This window comes from Phocoena sinus, chromosome 17 (genome assembly GCF_008692025.1).
Source record: "Phocoena sinus isolate mPhoSin1 chromosome 17, mPhoSin1.pri, whole genome shotgun sequence".
Classification (NCBI taxonomy): Eukaryota; Metazoa; Chordata; class Mammalia; order Artiodactyla; family Phocoenidae; genus Phocoena; species Phocoena sinus.
This window is the reverse complement of record NC_045779.1, coordinates 76,443,020-76,465,955: the sequence shown is the minus strand read 5'-3', so window position 1 is coordinate 76,465,955 and position 22,936 is coordinate 76,443,020. Positions and strand designations below refer to the sequence as shown.

Here is a 22,936-nt window from a genome sequence, read left to right as displayed (position 1 = left end):
GAGGGCAGTTGCTAAAACCTTGAGGTGTCTGGTCCCTGTAGCAGCCATCACCACCCCGTGCCAGGCTGTGTGCCTGTTCATCTCTGACACAGGTGGGGGAGCAGAGACAGTGCCAGCATCCTTGTACCCTAACTCCTGGCGCTTCGCAGGTGACTTTAGTCTTCACAGCAAGCTTGCAAGGTGTGATGTTCCCATTTTAAAACTGAAAACACTGGGGATCAGACAGGGTGCATGGCTTTCCAAAGCCACACAGTTGCTTAGTGGTAGAGCTAGGATTTGAACTCAGGTCCAGCTCCTAAGCCAGTGGGTTTTTGGGTTTTTTTGTTTTGTTTTGTTTTGTTTTTTACTAGATTCTCTCCATCTTCTCCAATCCAAAAATAAGCTGTTGGATTGATTTGTTCACGTATGTGTTTCCCAGTGCCTCATGTCCACGGTGGGTGGTAGCACTTAGAACATTCCAGAGACTGCTCTCAGCCTGTTTCTCCGTTATCTAACCTAAACCATTTAACCACGAAACCTGGGTATCGTTTGCTCCATGATATTATTGAAGAAACAGGCTCAGAGAGACAGAATCACACAGGTAACAAACAGCAAGCTAGTGGAACTACAAGCCTTAACGTAAACGTGTATCAAACATCCACATGATTAAGGGATTCATTCCAAGATAGCGAGAGGCCTGAAAACATAATAATGATCCTCAAAAGTGTTCTCCTTGGGCTCCCCTGGTGGCGCAGTGGTTGAGAGTCCGCCTGCCGATGCGGGGGACACGGGTTCATGCCCCGGTCTGGGAAGATCCCACATGCTGCGGAGCGGCTGGGCCCGTGAGCCACGGCCGCTGAGCCGGCGCATCCAGAGCCTGTGCTCCGCAACGGGAGAGGCCACAGCAGTGAGAGGCCCATGTACTGCGGGGGGGAAAAAAAAAAAGTGTTCTTCTTTCTTTCTGTAGGTTCTTCACCACGAGTTACTGGCTATCCGAGAGGCATGCATTAAGCTAGAAAAAGACTACCAGCCGGGGATCACGTTCATAGTGGTCCAGAAGAGGCACCACACTCGGCTCTTCTGCACCGACAAGAACGAGCGGGTGAGTGTCCTCGACCCTGGGCTGTGCAGCCTCGAGGGACACGGGTCTCACGCCCTGCACCACCTCCCAGGCTCTTGGGAGACCTGGCCCTTCGTGGCGACGCAGCCTGAGACGTTGGAGAAGGGCTCTCCTCAGTTTGGTGAGAAGTTTGAACCTGCAAACCCCACAGGTCCAGGATAGGTCCAGGCAGATGTCATTTATCCGATAAGGAAAATTACCAAAGGTGAGGTTTCAGGGCCAGTTAGCAACCACGGTCATAGACAGCATAGTGTAAAGAACGAGGGAGAATGCAGTAAAGTGGGGAGCCCACGGGGTGGTTGGAGTGCTGGAAGAGGGCCTGGGGAGCTCACTCAGGGGTCTGGTCTGGAGAACACTGACAGACAGCGGTGTCCAAGCTCCTCATCCCTCTCCTGGCTGCTCCAGAACACGAACCACGAGCATGCAGGAGACTTAAGACTTGTCGTGATAACTGCTGAGAATTGTCCACAGTTGGAGAAAGATCAGAACCCTTAGGTTAAAAGGCCTCTCCTGTTCCCAACAGGATAAATAAAAATAAATCCATACCTAGACACAGTGTCCTAAAACTGCACAGCGTCAAAGTAACCGCATGAGATAAAAGACCTCCCAGAAGGGAAGGACATTCCATCAGACTGTCCGCCAGCAGGGCCGGAAGCCAGGCGTTAGTGTCCACGTGGTGCAGCCCACTAACGCCACAGTGGCACCACCGCACCGAAAATGCTTCTTGCCTAAATGGAAGACAAAATGCAAATTGAGAGTCAGTAGCGAGGAAAAGGGATACTTTGTCATGATCACCGAGAAGATAGAACAGCTGTGACGTGGATGTACCTCATGCCATGACCTAAAAATATGTAAAGAAAAAAAGTGAAGCAAAAACAGGCAGAATTTCAAGGAGAAATTGACAAACACACCATCAAAGAGGTCTGTTTCAACAGACCACCTTCAGAAAGTGAAACAGGCACAAGTTAGGAAAAACTGAACATGGGAAGAAAGGAATGAGCCAGACCTGACAGACAGAACTCTGCCTGTGACAGCTGAGCTGGCGTTGTCCCAGGTCACAAAAGAGGTCTCAGGAGATTGCCAAACCTCAGTATTCTGCAAACCACATTTTTTTAAAAAAAATTAATTTATTTGGGGGAGGGGGCTGCGTTGGGTCTTCGTTGCTGCACGCAGGCTTTCTCTAGTTGCGGTGCGCGGGTTTCTCATTGCGGTGGCTTCTCCTGTTGTGGAGCACGGGCCCTAGAGTGCTCAGGCTTCAGTAATTGCGGCACGTGGGCTCGATAGTTACGGTGCACGGGCTCTAGGGCACGTGGGCTTCAGTAGCTGTGGCGCTTGGGCTCAGTAGTTGGGGCTTGTGGGTTCTAGAGTGCAGGCTCAGTAGTTGTGGTGCATGGGCTTAGTTACTTGACGGCATGTGGGATCTTCCCGGACCAGGGCTCGAACCCGTGTTCCCTGCATTGGCAGGCGGATTCTTAACCACTGCGCCACCAGGGAAGTCCCCAAACCACATTTTCTGTTACGTAGGAAAAAGCGTAAGAAAACTTAAAATTTTGATTTCAAGCCCACTGCAGGGAAAGCTGGTGTGCATAGGCCCCCTGCCACCTCAGCCTGCAGACTTCTCTTGCCGGGAGTCAGGAGGGCTCAAAGTCAGCTTATTCCAGCACCCCACTTGCTCTCTCAGAATAGAAAATCATGAACTAGAAAATGAAGAAGCAATAGAGCATATTAACACAAGCAAAAGGTACTTCTCTGAAGATAGATAAACCCAGCAAGACTCAACAAAAAGAACACTTGTGATCATGTTGGGAACGGAAGGGGAACAATGGCTGCAGAGGGAGTGTGTGTGATTTGAATCATAATGGAATGATAACAGCTTCATGACAACACATTGGAAAACTGAGACGAAACAAACCCTTGTTTGTAGAATTACGTAAGTTACCAAAACCAGCTGAGTAGGATAGTCCAATCATTGTTCCAAAAGGCATCAGGCCCAGAGAGTTTTACAGGCAGGCTTTACTAAGGCTCCAAGAATAGATTATCTTAAAGTGTGGCAGAGCATAGGAAAAAGGGGGAAACTACTTAGCTTATTTTATGAAGTTAGTCCAGAGATTTGTACAGGCAAGCTTTACCAGACCTTCGAAGAATAATCTTGTATAAAGTATTTCAGAGAACGGGAAAAGTCGGGGGGACTCACATTATGAGGTTAGCCTGATAAATACCAAATGTCGAGGATGTGGGTGCCGTGATGAGGAGCAAAGGGTCTGGAGCCAGATAACCTGGCTCCAATCCATCCCCTCAGCATCCTGGCTACGTGACCACAAGCTGTCAGCCCCTCTACCCCCTGGACCACCTTCTGAGGACGTTGGGAGGGTTGGCTGAGCTAACACGCAGAGCACTTAGCACAAAGTAAAGGCATTATTATGAAGAGGACTCTCCTACACTTCAGATGGGAATACAAATGGGTAACCAACTTGGAACGCTGTTTGGCAATTCTAGAGATCTACCCTGGAGGAACTCACACACTTGTGTACAAGAAGACGTGTATTCTATAAGAATATTCTAGCAGTATTGTTTATAATAGCAAAAAATTAATCTGTTAACAGGAGAAAAGGTTGTAATGTATTTATGTACTGGCACTTATATAGCAATGAAAAATAATAAACTATATCTACCAAATGACTACATCTCAAAATTGTAATACAGAGCAAAAACAGAAAGTAGCAAAACATATAGGACACACGTATACAGTTTTGTTTTTTTTAATAAATTTATGTATTTATTTTACTTATTTATTTTTGGCTGCACTGGGTCTTCGTTGCTACGCATGGGCTTTCTCTAGTTGCAGTGAGCAGAGGCTACTCCTCGTTTTGGTGCGCCGGCTTCTCCTTGCAGTGGCTTCTCTTGTTGTAGAGCACGGGCTCTAGGTGCACGGGCTTCAGTAGTTGTGGCTCGCGGGGCTCTAGAGTGCAGGCTCAGTAGTTGTGGCACATGGGCTTAGTTGGTCCGTGGCATGTGGGATCTTCCCGGACCAGCGCTCAAACCCATGTCCCCTGCATTGGCAAGCAGATTCTTAACCACTGCACCACCAGGGAAGCCCCTACAGTTTTAAAATCTGCAAAGTAACACAATGTAGTGCTAACGGAGACCTAAATGTGTAGCAGAGAATAAAAGTATGTGTAGGAATAATAAAGTCTAGATTTGAGGCTGCAGCATGGAAGGGATACAAAGGTGGGCACTCGTTTCAAATATTTTACTTATTTTAAACATCTGGGACTTCCCTGGTGGTGCAGTGCTTAAGAATCCGCCTGCCAATGCAGGGGACACGGGTTCAATCCCTGGTCCAGGAAGATCTCACATGCCACAGAGCAACTAAGCCCGTGCGCCACAACTACTGAGCCTGTACTCTAGAGCCCGTGCTCCGCAACAAGAGAAGCCACCGCAGTGAGAAGCCCACGCACTGCAATGAAGAGTAGCCCCCGCTCACCGTAGCTAGAGAAAGCCCGCGTGCAGCAACAAAGACCCCACGCAGCCATAAATAAATGAACAGATAAATACACAAATAAATAAATAATCTGAAGGTATAAGAAAGGTTGAGAAGAAGTAAACACACACACACACACACATCCGCAGGTGCAGAGGTCACACTGGAGATTCTCTTTTTTGTATGTATATTTGAAATTGCACGAGTAAAAAAAAAATCAGTGACTTCGTGACTGATGGGGAGTTTTGCTGTTTCAGTAGCGTAGCCGGATGTTTGGTGGTTTTTCGATGCTAGAGTGTAAACTGAGAGTTAAGTGGTTTGGTAGAATTTGTAGTCCCTCCCACACCCCAGCTCCTTGGATGGCCTCTGGAGGAGCAACCCGCCCTCCCTGGTGGTGGTGATCGAACCCCTGGTAGAGTGGGGAAGTTCTTGACAGCTGTCAGGATTTTCTAGCTCTTCTGCCTTGAGTAGTGTGTGTGTGTGTGCGCGCGCACGCGGGCGCACATGGGCAGGTGACACGTGCTGTCATGTGTCCGTCGTCTGGTCTTAGATTTGTTATGTCGGTGAGAGTTTCCATCTTGGCCTCAACAATAATGAAGACCCTTCACGTGGCCCATGCACATGCTTCAGTGAAGGGAAGACTCTGCATTTCCCTCAGGGGCCTGTATGAGATGGCGAAAAATAACCCCAACCCAAAGAGAACAGGAATTAATTTGATTTCAGTTGTTAGTATATGTTAAATTTTAATGCCATAGCACTGAGCAAATGTATTGGTCAATTTAAAGACGTCAGAGTGGAAGGCAGTGTGGCTGCGTCTTGCCTGCTTGCTTGCTTTGCCCTGTTGTCCCCTGGGCGTGTCTGATGGGCTCCTGTGTCGCTGAAGGTCGGGAAGAGCGGAAACATTCCAGCAGGGACGACCGTGGACACGAAAATCACCCACCCGACCGAGTTTGACTTCTACCTGTGTAGTCATGCTGGCATCCAGGTAAGGACAGAGGGTCCACTTTGCACAGTCTTGGTGTCTCTGGGGTGTCGTCCACACATTCAGCAAACACCTGCAGAGCACAAACCTTGTGCCAGGTGCTCCCGTGGGCACTGGGGATGTGGTGAATGCCACGGATGGGGCGCCAGTCCATCCCGAGGGGACGCAGGCGGTTGACCAGTGAACCGTGGAGGCTGAGAACCATCAGGTGTTGGGGACGGAGGACCCACTGGGGTGCTGTGCTGGGCCAGGAGTGGGTTCCCATTTCAGCCGAGATGAGGTCCAGGAAGAAGGAGCAGTGAGCGTGAAGGCCAGGCAGGCTGGCGGGGACAAGTGGCGTCCCTGTGTGCTTGGAGTTCGGCGAGCTGGATGGGGTATGAGGGGTGACGGAGCGGCGGGGTCAGCCTTGCGTGCCCACCACGCACGGGCACTGGTGTAGGGGGAAGGTCAGCACGTGGCATTCCTTGTCTCTCCCGGCGAAGAGACCCACAGCTTGCCAAGAGTGATTCTGAGAGAATGCTGCCACCTCAGAAGTGCCACGTCCAGCGTACCTGTTGTCAGAGCTGAGCCACCAGGATCTGCGAGGCTGTGCCCCTTGGGACAGGAGGGACTTAGCTCTGGGTGCCCGTCCTGCTTCACCACAGAGGGGCTTTTGGATGTTTCAAGTTATAAGTGAGGACTTAGATATCCATCCCCAAGGGATTTCAACTTAAACTTGGAGGGCTTGCCGTAAACTTTGTACTTCTGCCACGGGAAATACACCTGCACGTCCTTCACATCACCGTGGCTCTAGAACAGGGCTTGGCAAACTGGCCTGTGGGCCGCATCCAGCCTGCAGCCTGTCAGGGTGCAGCCTGAGGGCTGAGCGGTGTGTACATTTTTAAAGGTTGTTAAAAAGGAAGAAGAGGAACGTGGCTCAGAGAGGACGGAGGCTTCCGCAGTGTTTCCCGGGCACGTCTGTCCCCGTGACGGCTTCCGTGTCGGGCGGGCGCTTTTTCTGTACAGGCCAGCCCGGCTTCCATCACAGTCTGTCTTTCCTGGCTTCCCTCCTGGTGGGTGGAGCCCTCGGCCCCGGGGCCTCTGGTTTGTGTAAGGGGTAAACCTGTCTCCCTGCATCTTCTGCGCAGGCACTTTCTAATGCGGGAAATCTCGCACTGGAGACATTTAAGTGCTTTGACAAAGTGGGCCTCGAGGGGTCCTGCTCTGCTGTGGTTGCCATGTCCTCGGCACACCCTCTGATACAAAATACCCCACTGCCCGCAGGCCCCCATGACAGCCACCGATTAAATGCTGAAAGCGGGGCGCAGAATGTGTGCTTCACCGGAGGAGAAGAGCGTCTGCCGCTCACCAGTCTCCGGGGGCGTGAACACAGACAGAGAGTCAGGAAGGGCCTGCTTGTTGGCTGGCTTGGGTTGAGTGGCAGGGAAGGCAGGTGGGGAGAAGCCAGAGAAAGGCCCTTCCCTCAAGCGCGCTCCTGGCTGCCCGGTCATGGGTGCCCCGGCGAGCAGTGCAGCGGCTGTGCCGGCACCTGAACCCCGGTGGGCACGGGCCAGGCGACCAACCCCACCTCCTTCAGTTTTGAAAGATTCCACACTGCACAAAATAAATATATGTTCAAACTCCCATTTTAAAGGCGTTAATATGTAACTTATTAGAGATTTCTTCTTGCCTTTATAAATAAAGCATTGTAGAAAACCTAGTATATACAAATGACATTATCCTCCAGACAACCATTTCTGTATTATATCTTTCCTATGAGTTTTCTGTACACAAATAATTGTGTGTATAGTCTGTTATTTTACCAGTAGGGGGTCATAGAATATGTGGCTCTGATGCCTGTTTATAACGATACATAATAGGATAATATAAATACCTTCTTGCCACTGAACGTCCTCCCACTGTATCCTCTGTGAAGGATTCTACTGTGGGGTGGAAGCACAGCTTCTCTCGGCAGCACCCTTTGCAGGTGAGTTCTGGACTTCTCTCTTGCATGTTTACCTCTCTGACCCTCTGATCTGCTTTTAGGGAACAAGCAGGCCTTCCCACTATCACGTGCTTTGGGATGACAATCGTTTCTCTTCCGATGAGCTGCAGATTCTCACCTACCAGCTGTGTCACACCTACGTGCGCTGCACGCGCTCCGTGTCCATCCCGGCGCCAGCATACTATGCTCACCTGGTGGCCTTCCGGGCCAGGTACCACCTGGTGGATAAAGAACACGATAGGTGAGTGGCATGCCTTTCCTGGCTGGGGTCGTTTCTGCAACAGGCTTTGGCAGCTGCTTTTCTGGAATGGGAAGCAGTGGGGTCCCAGTGGCTGGAGCCGACCATGACACAGACACCCAAAAGCTAGCATCTTCACCGCCATTTGTTAGCTGTGTGGCTGCCTCCCCAGATGGCTGGTGCGTGGTCCTAACTTAGCTATCAGTGTGCTGCCTCATGGTGCGTTAAAGGCTGCGCTCTCTCTCTCTCTCCTCTCTCTCCCCCTCTCTCTCTCTCTCTCTCTCTCTCTCTCCCTCTCTCCCTCTCCTCTCCCTCTCCCTCTCCCTCTCTCTCTCTCTCTCTCTCTCTCCTCTCTCTCTCTCTCTCTCTCTCTCTCTCCCCCCCATCCCTATCCCTCTCTCTCTCTCTCTCTCTCTCTCTCTCTCTCTCTCTCCCCCCCTCCCCCTCCCTCCCTCCCTCCCTCCTTCCCTCCTCTCTCTCCTCTGTCTCTCTCTCTCTCTCTCTCTCTCTCTCTCTCTCTCTCTCTCTCTCTCTGTCCCCCATCCCCACAGTGCTGAAGGAAGCCATACCTCCGGGCAGAGTAACGGACGAGACCACCAGGCGTTGGCAAAGGCAGTCCAGGTCCATCAGGACACGCTGCGCACCATGTACTTTGCTTGACATGTTTTAGTGTTTACGATTGTGTACCGAGTTGGATTCACATGAGACCAGCTACACTCAGACCAACAAATGCCCAGCCCTTCCGTGACAGCCAGCATCGAACATGAAACGCCATTGATTTTAGTAGATTCTCCACTTTCCAGAATGCCTTCCGTCCCAGATTTCAAACTTGGATTTTGAACTGCAGACCTGTATGAGACCCCATTGTCGTAGGAAATATGGTTTGCCAAAATCTTATAAGCTGCTTATGAAAATAGAGTCCCGTGTTTCCTAAAAATCTCCTAAAACCAGTCTATGAACTCAGGGCTTTAAAACATTTTTAATTTATTTGGTCGTTCGATTTACTTGTTTTTAACACACGATTCTCTATGAAATTGATGGGCTCAAACTGGCTGTGAACGTTCTGTGAGCGTGAAAGCAACATAAAACACATTGTGGTTTTAAAGCCTTGAACATTCTGATGCTGTCGCTAAAGTTTATTTCAGAGTGACACCTGTGTGCTCCTGACCTGGCTCCCACCAGCTGTCCGGGATCCGAGGGCAGGGGCCAGGCGAGGCGCCCTGGTGTCTCTCGTTCTGCCACTGCCCACCTTTCACTCAGCCCGAAGGAAGGAGGGGTGGCAGAAGGTGGGCCGTGTGTGTTTACAACATTTCTAGGTCCAGAGGGATTGGCAGACAAGTGCCATTTTAATAAAAATGTATTTAAAAAAAGAAAAAAGACAATATGCCGACAGTCTAATCATAAGATTTGTCCTATAGGACTGTGACATTTATTTTCCAAAGTTTCTAAAGAATACGGGTCTGTGGTGGTAAATACAGTACAATCCTTTTTCACTGTTATGTCTTTGATGTAAGAGAAGAGTATATATATCTGGTTTGCAGTATTAATGTGATAGATAGATGCTGTTTTTCATTTTACTGACTACGGGGTGCTTTTGTGATCTGTTTAGCATATCAAGAGTGTTCTGGAGCCTGGAGCCTGGACCACCCTTGTGGTTTCTCAGTGCTTAAGTACAGGAGTTTGCAATTGACTCAGTGCCCGCGGCCCACCCCCTCGTGTAGACCGCGCAGCCTGGACCCTCCGGAGGACGGGGTGCGCTTCCAGCAGTCACTCCCCTCCCCGCCTCATCCCCGTGCGTCGCTCAGCCAGTTAAGCACAAATGGATGTATGTATCCTTCCGCTCCTGGGAATGAGTCTGCGCGTCGGCGTGCACTTCTCTCCGCGTGTGGTTTGTTAGACAAGCGTCATAGGATCTATGCACTGAAACACAGAGAAGGCTGTCGGTGGTGGCGCTCTGCGGGCTGCGAGGCCCGCGTTCCGCGAAGGAGCCCAGCCCTCGGGAGGATGGCTGATGGCGAAGCCAGCAGCAGAGGCAGACCCTTCTGCTAGGATTTGCGTGCTGGGCCCCGGACGTGGGTTTGCCAGTCTAGAATCCATTGCACTAAGAATGATACCGTGGACAGCTCGACAGGGCTAACAGCAGAGAGCTCCGTTTGTGCTCAGTGGGCTTTTTGTCCTTGTAGGCGGCTTTCTGAGAATCCAATCCACGTTCAGTACAGAGATTCTAGGAAGGAGATGAGCCTTTCCCTAGTGCTGCTTCGTGCTCTGTAGGTTTCCTCTGGCCCTGCTGACGGCCCTCCCATCCCGGCCTGACATTACCTCTGGCACTGTGGTGGAGTGAGGGTCCCAACCAGGGTGCCTCGTGCCGGGGTCAGCGCCCGCCTCGGTCTTGTGTGAGGGCTCCGCGGGGGCGGGGAGGCGCTGTCATGGACACTCGGCCTGGATTTTGGCGGCAACGACAAAGGGGTGACTATTATTTGTGACAATATATACTCAAGAGTGGTGTGTGTGTGTGTGTGTGTGCGCGCGCGCGTGCATGTGGGTATCTTATTAATGGCATTAGTCTCTTCTTGCTGTATCTTTTTTTTTTTATGTCTTTTTAAATGACAGAAGCCTCTGCTCTAAAAATGTTGCAATTCCCTGTCATTTTGTTAGCAAGTGGCACTTTCTCTCGTTCAGAAGGATACCAGTACACTCTTGGCTTAAGTTACCGGGAGCATTCGAGCTAAGGAGGGAACCTTCTCACTAATACACTTTTCAAATCTGAACTTAGGTTAGTTTTCAGTCATTTTTAGGATCATCTAGAACCGTGTGTCTCGCAGGTATGTTTCTACCACTTGCAACAGGATCTCGGTGGTCGGGGCATTGGCCGTAAAAACGCCGTGACTCCTGTGCTCGCTGCGGCCTCTGGGGTGGCGGCTGGGCATCTGTGTTTTACACCATCAGCGGGGGGTCCAGGGCTGCCTGGAGTCCGAGAACCTCGAATCTAGAGCCTTCTGGAGAGTGTGCTCCCTCAAGCACTGAGGGCCCAGCAGGGAGGGACTCCCCAGCAATGCAGGGAAACGCTTTCTAAACGAATGCACTGGGCAGGATCACAGGCTGGCAGAAAATGAGAGCTAAATTTTTAAAAAATCGTTTTGAAGGAAAAGTTTTCTTTCTAGAGGGCCAGAGTACTTTGAGAAAGGTACTTGTTACAGCCCTGCGCTTGTTTTATAAAACTTTTACTACTTAAAAGCATTCGTAAACCAAATGTCTCCAGCTGGGTTAGCTGCATACCTTTGTACATGTCTGATGGTTCAGAATTCAAATGGCTGTAGTTACAATTTCTCAGGTAAAGAACTGTTTTCCCAAATTTCTACCAACCCCCCCCCCCCCATTATTAGGATAAATTTTGAGACAGCGTAAAACCTCAAGGTGCAGTAGAGTAAGTCCAAGCCCTGTTCACGTGGAAGCCAAGAGGGGCCCTGCCCGTTCTGTGTGGGTCACGCCCGCCCAGGGCAACCTCGTGGCCGCCCGAGAAGGGCTCCGGGCACCTCCGGCCTCTGCCTGCGTTTGACGGGTTTCCTGAGGCCTGTGTGGGGCTGTACAAATTGCAGAGGTGTACACTCGCCGGCTTTGCTGCCTGACCCCACTAAGTAAGGTGTGCCTTGCTTTAAGCAAACTGAATGTGAAAATTATGAAGTAGAAATCTGGATTAATTTCAAAGAAAAACTGGGATTTATCTCTTCAGAAGAGGTCTCCCAATTAGACCCTTATCCTGGTACTCTTCCTAATGTATTTTAAAATATTCACCGTAAGAAAAGTTAACATGTTCCCATCCCTTCACCACTTCCTATTACATTCGACAAGCTCTCACCCTAATAGCTAAGCGATGAAAGAAACCCGGGGGAGCTGCTTCAAGTCGCCGTTTTGTAGGAGAGCCCTTTGGCCCTGCTGAGATTCCATCCTGCTGTTTGTGTACTTATTATAATAAGCTCAGATGTTCCTAGTTCAGATAAATGTTGTAAAGCTGGGCATACCTATACTTTTAGAAACGGATTGTTTTATTTTGGTTTTGGTTTTCTGTTTTGAGAAGGCTTCACATATACACTTGATACTACATTTTAGGGTCTGCTTTCTCTTTTCGAGATTGTGTTGCTTTTTGGTAGTGTCCTCACACTCCCGTGCATGAATGTTTGCACTCTAGAACCACGAGCGGTCCCTGGCCACTGCGCTGGCTTCCCCAGGAGGGACTTGTTGGAAGTGGAGTGATTTCCGTGCTGTGTGAGTCTGGCCGTAAGCAGTGCTGTTGTGATGTTTACCCCGGCATGTGCTCGTTAGAAGAGACAGCTGAAGTTCAATTCCTGCAGCAGGGTTGTGGGCGGGTGGGCGTCCATGTTATATTGTATGTTATTTTATTGTTGTTAAATGCAAATGTTGCTATTTATTGTTTCCTTTCTGCTCTGGTTTCATTTGGCTGATACGGATATTCCAGTGCATGTGGTACCTGATGAATATGATAGAAATTCTTTTCCCCAACTTTTATAAATTACCTAATGTTTACCTGCAAGTTTGCTGGATGATTTATTTTTGAAAGCCACAAATGTAATTTTTCTGGGTGAATTGTTCCTCTTAGATATGCAGCAGCGTAATTTAACATTGATCTGCAGGGTGACTTAAATTTTATTTTTACAAGGCAGTTTTTCAGTCAGATTATATATTTGATACAATATGTTAAGGGCAGACCAGCCAAGCGTTGTGCAGTTGGGACACCAGACTGTCTCGAGGAGGCCTCTGGAGGCTGGGGCGGCTTCTCTTGGTTGCCTGGCGTCGTTTCATGGAGCCACCCGTCAGGATCTGGATGGAGTCCTCGAGTGGGACTTTGATCTGTTGGGCAGTTCAGAGGATTTTTCATGGGCATTTTCCTACACCTAAGGCAGTTCCATTAGGAGGAGCTTTAGACGTTGACATAATCCAGACAGTGGACAATCCCAGTGGCCCAGACAAGCCATAGAAATTTCCCTGTGACCTCTCTTTAACTCATCTCTCAAACGCTCATGAGAAAAGGAATGTACAATGAAGAGAAACTTCCTCACTTTCAGAATGCAAATACTTTGTATTTTAAGCCCTCCCCCAAAGGAACCAAGAATATTCTCTCTAGCTGCCGTGCCAGCAGTTTCGGCTGCTGTGACGTCTCTCAGTGTAGACACAGTGCACGTGTGACTTCGTAATAGGGCTGTCCGTGTTACACACACATGCTGACTTCTTTTGTAAGGAAAATTTTTTCAACTCGAAATAATTGCACTGATTTTTTGACAGCTTCCTTTTTATTATGTCCAACTTTGCATCTGCTGTACTTGTTTGAAATGATTGTAAATAGATTTAGGATAGCAGAAATGATGTAATACAATGCGTTGCTTTGTTTTAGTGATCCTGCCACGTTTTTCAGTATTACGTGTTAGGGCCGTGTGGGCTGGCCGCTGCCCTTCCCCCTCTACAGCCACGTGTATGTGTGTATGTTGACCATTCATGAAGGACAGATTAGCCTCGTTGCCGTCTCTTTCTGGAAGGAAGTTTGCAGTGTATTGGAAGAAGAGTGTGCTCTCTCCTTGCGGTCTGAGATTTAATTCTAAGAGGATTAATTGTAAATCCTTTGAATGCTTCTGGTCTGTTTAATTCCTTGTTATTTGCCATGACTCCCTAAAGCATTTGCTGCTAGCTCCCTCCAGCATTTGACAGCTTGGATAGGAAGCATCTGAACGGCCAATGTTACTAGAGAGTCAGGGCCTCCCTTGCTTCTCTTCGGTCACCCGTCGTTTGAAAGCCATGAGGTCGCTGTTATGTCAAAGCTGTCATGTGTGGCTTAACCCACAGGTGCCAGGCAGACCCGAAAGGCAGGCTGTTCCTTTAGGCCTCGTGATGTGGCCAGATGAGAAGTGTGTGCTCCAGTCCGCAGCGTGTGTGTGCCCCAGTCCGCAGCGTGTGTGTGCCCCAGTCCGCAGCGTGTGTGTGCCCCAGTCCGCAGCGTGTAAGTTCTGTCTGTGATCAGGTGACACAGTATCAGACACACAGAGGAGCTTTTACACCCAAACCAGCCATCTGAGTGTGTGGTAGTGTCGCGTCGATGCCACCTCGGTGCCCTCACTTAGTGCTTTTTTGGATCTTTTGCCATTTTATTGTCTAAAGTGAATGTATTGGCTTAGCCATATCACTACAGAAGGTGGTTTCTGATACCTTTTAGTTGAAAAATAAATCAATAAACGCAGATAAAGGCTACCTCTGAACTCTCAATAGATTCATGTTTGCTTTTAAGTGTAGCTGTCCACACTGAAAATAGCCAAAATGTTGCCTGAATCAACTGAATCGTGAACATCTCTCTGTTCAGTTCTGGCTTGAAAATTTGTGTGCCATACTGTGACCCACGGGCAGTCCCCCCCTCCCTCTCTGGGTGTCCAGGGTGGACCAGGGACTCCTCAGGGCTGCCCGGCTCCGAGATGTTAGGACTCTCAGTGGCCAGCAGGAAGGAAACACAAGGGCCTTTCTGCACCGTCCTCAGGTGCAGGGCCGTGTGTGGTGGGACCTGGAAGCGACCCACTGTCCTGGCTTTTCACTTTCCTATTTGACATAAGGAAGCACTTTTTTTTCCTGCTTTACTTAGGAATGGGTTGAAAGTGTCTCCTTCTACTCCCTTCTCCCTTTTTGTGCCCTCTGTAAAGTCACAGAGGTGCTTCAACACCGACTCCCGTGCGAATAGTACTTCGGTAGCTGCGTGGCTTCAAAATGCACTGCAGATGTCGTCGGCCTTTGACTTGGGAGCCTTGAGTTACTCGTCACTCTATACTTTAAAGTGAGCTAAGGTTTGAAAGCAGAACGTTCTGTTCAAATCCAAGGCCCTTTGCTTGAAAGGAGCACAGGGTCCAGGGCGGCAGCGTCTTGAAGTAGGGGTTCCTGCTGCTGGCGCCCTGGACCAGGATGCCAGCCTGCGGGAAGACTGGCCTGGGAGAGCTCGGCATCACGTGTCATGAACCACTTTGCTGTCAGAAATCTCATCTGCTCGCACGCTGCTGTGGGTTGGTCAGTGTCGCCCCCCTGCTCCTTCACGTCTTTTCTTTAGGTTCCTCGTGTTCTCTCGTCTTCAGAAGGTGAGCTTTTGCTCCCGATCACTTGCGCTGGTTTGCTTCTGAGTTCTGGAGGGACCGTTGGGCGGTGTTGCAGTTGCAGGCGTCTGGGTGTGAGGAGGCGGCTCCGCTCTCTTCTGGGCGCTCATCAGACCTTGACTTTGGCCCAGAGAGGTTCCAGGTGCACCATTGCGAGGAAGTCCTTGCCTTCAACGCTGCATGCTGCGCTTTAATTCCGAAAGCGCCAAGTGTCCTTTGCAGTCTAAGAATGTGTAATTCTGCAGTCGTGCTGTCCTATAGACACAGACCACCCTGAGAAGCGTGGACACCGGGGAGCGTCCGCTGCCTCTGCTGACCTGCTTCTGGGGTTGCTGGGCTCCGCTGAAGTGGCCTCACTTTCAGCCAGAAACCCAGACAGGGCTTTTTGGGGGCCGCTGCGCGGCGGCCGGCCCCTCACTTCAGTGATGTCAGCCGTTGACTCAGATCTCCCACCTGCTTTCTGCACTCATGTCCCCAGCGTCCCGACGTGGGCCTCCCCCGGCATCTTTGCGTTCATGAAAGATAATTAAAGATGAGGGAACTGAAGATTACTGGTGCTTTTGTTAATACTTTTCTGTCTTATTGGTTGATGTGAAAAATTCAGGTGCGTTAGATCTTTAAACGCCCTTGGTGGTGTGACTGTAGGCTTGGGTCCTCACCTCACCCCCCTTGTTTAGGCGGTTGGAGGAGGCTGAATGATCTCCTAGTTACAACTTCCTTGGCCTCAAGTAGTTCAGAGTTAAAGCTACAACACCAAATATTGACTCCTCCCCCCCACCCCCAAGGGTCTCCAGGAGCTCGATGTTCAGGCCAACCTCATTTGGTACTTCTGGAATCTTCAAGGTCCTCAAAACCATGAGTTGATGCTAGGAATGTGCCCCCTCGCCGCCCACCACCACCTACCGGGCTGGGGGGGGGGGGTGCGATGCGGATGGGCTGCCCGGCCCCGCTGGACGGAACTGGGGGGCCCAGGGCTCCTCTGGACTCTGGAGATGCTGGGAACGATGCTGGGGGGTGGGAGAGGGCAGCCCCTCTGACCCAGGGGGCAGGCGGTGCCCAGGCCTCCCCTGGTCTCCAGAGGCCAGGGGTGCCAGACTGAATGTGTTCTGGAGACCCCGTCTCAGCCTCCGTGCCTTTCAAGTCCGGTCCTCAGTGTCCTTTCGAAACCACGGTGCGGCTGCGTCGTTGGGAAGGAAGCCTGGCCCGGCGCACGCTCAGGCACCAGCGCTCTGCCTTGGAAGCCGCACCGCTCCTCGGCTCCTGGGCACTGGCTCCTGCGGGAAATCGCTGGGTTCTGGCCGCGTGGCTCCTCCCAGGCCCAGAGCACGTCCGTCCACAGGACCCCTCTCCTAGTCGGGTGCTGACCGTGACCGCCGGCAAACCTGGGGGGTTTGTTCTCAAGGTCACTCAATGAGAATGTTGAGCGTAATGGAACTAGGTTGTTTTCAAAAAGGAATTGGAATTGGAGTCGTGTCTGTAAACTGCGTGGGAAGTCCTCAGATGTCAGGTGCCATTTCAGCTGTTGGAGTGCCCCGCGTTGTTGTTGTTTTGTGACGTGCTGGGAAACTGCGTCCTCGCGAGTGGTGTCACCTGGAGCTGTGCACGTAGGACTCGGGTTTTGACGTCTCGAAGATGCAGGTTTTAGCTCTGACTTTTCCAAGCCAGGTATTGAGTTGAGCAGTTTTCTTGGCCGACGGTCTAGTTAAAAGCCACTCTTCTCGGTCAGTGGATGGTTTTAAGCGGGGGAAATAACCCAATGTTACTTATTTTAAACTGTCTAGAAAAGCCTTCAAGGTGGCAGCTCTTGGCCCTTCCGTCTCCCCCTATGTCCTCTGTTCTGAAAGGCAGAGGCATCAGGCACCGGGGGTGCTGCGGGCGGCTTTTGGGGGGGGCTCCTCTTCAAAGCCAAACAGACACGCGACTCAAATCCCGGAAGTCTGCGGGTTAGCACTGAACTGAAATTCGCCTCCCGAGTTTGACAGTGGATTTTACATGTAGTTGTTGAAGGTATAAATTCATGTTTTGTAACTGTAGCGGCAAGTGAGTTTTTACTTTTTAAAAAGTTTTAAGGGAATAATTGTAAGTTTCTGTGCAGCAAAGTGGCTAATTATTCATTAAATACAAGAATGTAGTGTCTAAATCCAGATTTTTTCTTACCTCTGGTACACTTCAGATTACTTACCTAATATGTATTGAGGGGTTTTAACCCTGAGTTTTATCGACTTTTCTAGTTTTATTTTATTTTTATAAAATAATTGAAAAAAACAAAAATGAATTCAAAAGTTCCATAGGTAGATCTTGCCCCTTCTTAATTTTCTCCCACAAAAAAAATTTTAGAAGACATTTTGAATCAAAATGTATTATGACCATTTAAAGTTTACTGTTTTCTAAGAAGCTGAGCAGCTAAAGGGCCTCATTTCAGGTGGTACTGTGCGTACTGTCTGCGGACTCGTTTACCTGTGCGGTGGGTCTACGTGACGATGTCTTGTGCTTGCAATATAGAAACCGTGCAGTGCTGTTGTGTACATTGACAGTTCCTGTATAAACTAGTATTTATATACATTGGCCTCTCTGTATAACTTTTCATTTGCTTACATGAATTGTAAAATTAAATATAAAATTACAGTACCTGCTAAATACAAATCTGAGGCTTCCTGTCCTTGTCTTTAGTTTAATACCATTCTGTGTGTTTTGAGGATGTCCAATGCTTGCATGATGGTAGGTGGTAATGCCACTTTAAATTAAGCCTTAATCAGATGTTAAATTTGTAAGTTTCACAGTATGCAAAAATATTAGGCAGAATGAGTTTAAACTGTTCAGATCAAGATGCTATATCATAACTCAACAAGTCTTTTCTCTGGAGTTATAAAGGGAAACTTTCAGTGATACAGCTCTGTCTTGCTCTCTCGCTCTCGCGCGCTCTCTCTCTCTCTCTCTCTCTCTCTCTCTCTCTCTCTCTCTCTCTCTCTGTCTCTCACTCTGTTTCTGGTCTGGCTTGGCTGTTGCCATTGCTTGATGAAAATGGACCATTGTGCATTTCTGTGGCAGTCAGTCAAAAAGACCTGTTCTGAAAGTCTTGAGACTTTTTCAGGGTTATTTTGAAATGTTTGATTTTTTTTTTTTTCCCTCCAGTCTGAGATGTATTTATGGCTGATGAAGAGCATGATTTAGGCACAAACCTTTGCAAACCTGCTCATGTTCTAAGCTTTCTTCCGGTAGTGCCACCTGTCATTGCTTCTGCATATGATTAAATGGATTTTTGTTTTTGTAAAAGCATCTTAAATTTAGACATAAAATGGAGGGGACCCAGCTTTCTTTACAATGTGGATCTACCTCAGTTAAACAGTTGGGTGCTATTTACTAAGTCTGTCAAATTGAATTGGAAAAAGTAACAAAACAGTGAAATAACTCCACACAAAGCTTGAAATCATAATTTCCGTTTATTTAATAATATCTATTTATTTTGTGCCTTTTGTGTTGAATCCTAATGCATTGAAAAAATCAGTATGAAATTAAATATTTTATATTGTACATGGGGAGAAAAAGCCCAATTGGCCATGGAATTTGATAGATCACCCCAGCCAACTAAACACTAACGTATACTGGAATCCCAACTGCCCTCTTGTGAAAAGAAACATAGAATTATGTCCAAGAGCAAATTTGACATTTTACAAGCAAATTCCAAACTCTTCTACGCATATATTTGTAGCTATCACTTCATTTTCTGTGCCAATGAAGGGGCGACCAAAAACAACTCACAAACACTCTTGTCGTTGCTTTTTCACCACACGTGCCCTCCCGGCCTTCCTCTGGCGTATTTTATAAGTTTATTTCATAAGCAGCGAATGGACTATCGTTGATTTCATCTCTCCCACCCTCCTGGTGTGGGTGTTGGTGACCATTGACAGAGGAAGGGAGGGCCGCTGGCCGTGGGGGGGGGGGGGGGGGGGGGTGGGGAGGGGAGGGGTGCTGCCTGCAGCAGCAGCCCCAGGGTTTCTGTAAGTTAGGAAAGCTTTCTGGCAGGTGAGAAAATCGGGTAGATCGATGACTTTCCATGCTTTTATATTTGGCAGTTTACAAGTCTAGACTTTTCCTACTACGGCAATCTTTTTTAACTTAATTCTTTGGAGGTAACACAATATTTTGGAGTCTTAAGAATTTGATTTTATACCAATAAGAAATAAAAATTAGGGATCTTTCCTGTAGTATATAGTTTTACTATTTTAAAGAGATCTCTGAATTTTACAAGAGAACCAACATTCCTTAGTGGCATAACTTTGAAAGTTGATTTGGGAGGCTTTTCGCTTCAGGATCTCAAAAAAATTGGGATGATTCTAGTTAAATGTTTTTAATTTTTAAAATTCCATCAGGTCACTACTTAAGCTATCTTTTGTAAAGAGTAAATCATCCTTTAGTATGCTGCATGTAAAGATCAGCGTTGTTGCACTTTCTCAATAATAATAAATGCCCTACAATTGGCTCACCAGTAAGCGTTTTGTTTTTTACCTAACAAGAGTACTTTGGGGCAGGTGATTAAATTTCTATAGGTACCTCAAGGAAAAGAACCTGAGTATGCTGCATTTTGTTTCTTTAGCTTTTATACGTAGCATTTTGTTCTGCTCTTAGGATTTTGTTTAGATATATGCTTTTTGGACCCCAGTAGACTGTTAAAAGAGATTTTGAAGTTACTCTTGTAGGGATACAGTATCTTTTTTTTTTTTTTTTTTTTTTTTTTTAAACGTACTGCAATATCTGGTTCAAAGGTTGCCCACCAGGAGATTAATAGTTTATACCCAAATACACCTGAGAAAAAGGATACCATGTTTATAAGCAGACAATAATGTTCCCAGTCCTTTCTGTTCATGCTGCTTTCTTAATTCTTTTCTCCATATCATCAAGAGGTTGGACGACTTATTTCTAAGGTCAGACTTAAACATCACAGCATCTTAATGTTTTCAACACAGACCTCACAAAATTGCCATTGAGTAAGTAGCATGATCCTAAAGGTATTGCTGGCACTAGGCAGCCGGATCCATCTGGGCTCTGAAGAGCCGGTCTTCACACTTCTCTGTTCCCCAGCACTCACCCCAGACTGAACAGACGGGGAGTGGTCTTGATTGACAAAGATTAAACTGGTGAAGAAAGCTAAAGGCTGAGACACTGAGCATCTATTGTCGTGTTTAAGCTTAGCTGGGTCCTTTAGAGTTTGTTTTACAGCTTACTAGGTTAAGTAGTTTGCACTATTTTTGCAATAAATTCATGGAAAACCTAACAGTTACTTGTTTTGTTTCTTACTGTGTGTATATAAACTAATACTAAAAAGTTTGGCATAGTGTTTTTTTCACCTCCTTACATAACCCATAACATGCACAGAATGCTGTAAATCTGATACAATATGATGTGAATGATATTTTATAAAGTTATTTTGTATGGTGTCAATTTTGTTTTGCCTCATAGTATGTCAGCAAAAAATAAAATAAAATTCCTCGTATTTACAGCTGCCTCGCCCAAAGATCTTCTGTTTATTCACGTTATTTATTTGGGGACTTCCTTCCATACGGGTTAAGGTTCCAGGCTTCTGAGGTGGAAGCACGCCTTTGGTGATAGAAGTCTAGAGCCTTATTCCATACGTTGGGGCCCCTGAGAATTTGGGCTCTGGGGATAAAAGCATCAGGAATGAATTGAAGAACAAATGTGGTACCTAGGATGAGCTGGGTGTTCCTACTCTAGCAGCCATAAGAAGAAGAAAAGTCATTCAGCTAAACCCCAATCGAGTGCAAAGCCCTGAGCTCCATGTTGTATGGGAATCAAAGCTGACCATATCTGGGGTTCTGGGCCTGGTGACCTCCCTCTGGGCGGTGTTTGACTTCTGTCTGTACTGGAAGAATATGTGGTGTTGGGAAAGGAAAGGAGGGTTGGGTTAAGAAAACCAAAAAAATAGCGGAAAATCCCTAGGATGCACATTGTTGCTAAAGCAGGCCAAAGTTTTTGTTTTGTTTTGAAACAGCCAAAGCTATTTTCTGATTTTTACGGAAAATGTTTTTAAGAAAAGGATAGGGCTTCCCTGGTGGTCGCGCAGTGGTTAAGAATCTGCCTGCCAACGCAGGGGACACAGGTTCAAGCCCTGGTCCGGGAAGATCCCACATGCCGCGGAGCAACTAAGCCCGTGCGCCACAACTACCGAGCCTGCGCTCTAGAGCCCGCGAGCCACAACTACTGAGCCTGCGTGCCACAACTACTGAAGCCCACGCACCTAGAGCCCGTGCTCTGCTACGAGAAGCCACCACAATGGGAAGCACGTGTACCACAACGAAGAGTAGCCCCTGCTCACCGCAACTAGAGAAAGCCCGTGCGCAGCAACAAAGACCCAATGCAGCCAAAAATAAATAAGTAAAATAGAGAATGTGTTCATTACAGACAATGTAAAAATTCAGATAAACATAAAGACAGAAACTGTAAATTATCTGTAATCACAACACTGAGAGGTAGTTACTCTTAGCACTCTGGTGTATTCTGTTCCAGGCTTTTCTTTTCCCCTAATAAAATCAAGATGTAGTTCTCTCTTTTTTTTCTTTTCCCCTTAATGTATACAGGACCTAGTACTTCTTACTTCTTGGTATCCAAAACCACAAAGCATCTTGGTGCCCACAGGCCCTGGGACATGCTAGCTGAAACTGAAAGAATACACACAAACTGCTGAGAGACCTACAGTATCCTTACTTAATAAATATGGCCTTACGTTGTTACATTCCCGTTATCTCACTATCATTCCGTGGATGGCCAGAAGCAGTCATGATCTGACTGTGAAAACCTAAGTGTGAAAACAGCATACGATGATGTGACGTTATGTGAATTAGGAAAAGATTTCACAAAAGAAAACAGCTCCTTGATCAGAGGATGTACAAGGGATCTTTACGCTCCACAGAGGACAAGGAGCCCATCTCGGCAGGAATGGAAGGTTAATGTAGGAAAACAGTAGGATACAAAGCAGAGTAAGACCAGTGTCCAGGGCCTCGACTGCCAAGTTAAGAATTGAGCCCGTTGGCAGTGCAGAGAAAACCACACTGTTTTAAGCTCCAGTGAAGAGTGTAGTCTGGGATTTGAATCCTAGTTCCACCACTTCCTAGGTGTGCCTTGGACTAGTTCCTTAACCTGAGCTTTCATTCTCTTCTTTGCAAAATATGGATACTTTGCAAGTCGTGAAGTTTAGATGGAAGTGCACAATGCACACGGAAGAGGCTCGGCCCCCGATGGCTACTCCAATATCGGCTGTTTTTAACGCTTCTTACCAGGAAAAAAAGACTAATCTTCAGAAAATTGTTTTGATGATCTGACAGCAGCATGCAAGATGGGAAGAGGAAACAGGCTGTAAAGATGGTGAGGAAACCAGTTAGGAAGCTACTGTACTAGACTAGCATGCGGTTTAAGGAGGAACTGAGAAGGATGAAAGCTCCCTACATAATTGGCTCTGAAGGGCTTATGACAGGTTAAGGATGTTTCAGCTGGTTACACACAAAAACCATTTTTCCTGGGCATTTCTTAAACAGCGTCACGTTATTATAGGCAGAGGTACTGAAGGCAGTGCGGCATTTGAAAGATACTGACACAGGAGATCTTTGTGACTCTGGGTTTGGTGACAAGTTTTTATATACAACAAGAAAAGCATGATCCCCAAAGGAAAAAAGTGATAAAATGGACTTCCTCAAAATTAAGAATTTCTCAAAAAAATAATTTCTGTTCTTTGAACAATGCTGTTAAGAGAATGAAAAGACAAGCCACAGGCAGGTAGAAAATATTTGCAAATCACATAATCTAGCAAAGGACTTGTATTCAGAACATATAAAACTCTGAAACCCCAACAAAAAGAAAATAACCCAGTAAAAAGATGAGCAAAAGATTTGGACAGTTCAAAGAAAATATACAGACAGTAAACAAGCAAATGAAAAGATGTTCAACATTATCTGTCATTAGAAAAATGCAAATTAAAACCAACACCCACTAAAATGGCTAAAATCA

The 22,936-nt window shown here is 47.6% G+C and overlaps 1 protein-coding gene across 6 annotated transcripts in view; it reads left to right on the top strand.

Moving 5' to 3' along the window:
• The window catches only part of AGO2 (argonaute RISC catalytic component 2), a 96,467-nt gene extending 87,140 nt beyond the window's left edge, over nt 1-9,327 (top strand). For 3 of the 6 annotated variants that reach the window (XM_032609415.1, XM_032609416.1, XM_032609417.1), the window contains 4 exons: nt 947-1,081; nt 5,464-5,565; nt 7,588-7,787; nt 8,336-9,154. In XM_032609415.1, coding sequence (XP_032465306.1) covers nt 947-1,081; nt 5,464-5,565; nt 7,588-7,787; nt 8,336-8,444 — 546 coding nt within the window. In that variant the 3' untranslated portion in view covers nt 8,445-9,154. Of the gene's footprint in view, nt 1-946; nt 1,082-5,463; nt 5,566-7,477; nt 7,529-7,587; nt 7,788-8,335 lie in introns of all 6 variants that reach the window. The other 3 variants (XM_032609413.1, XM_032609412.1, XM_032609414.1) reach the window with 3 other exon arrangements.
• Nucleotides 9,328-22,936: the final 13,609 nt, after the last annotated feature.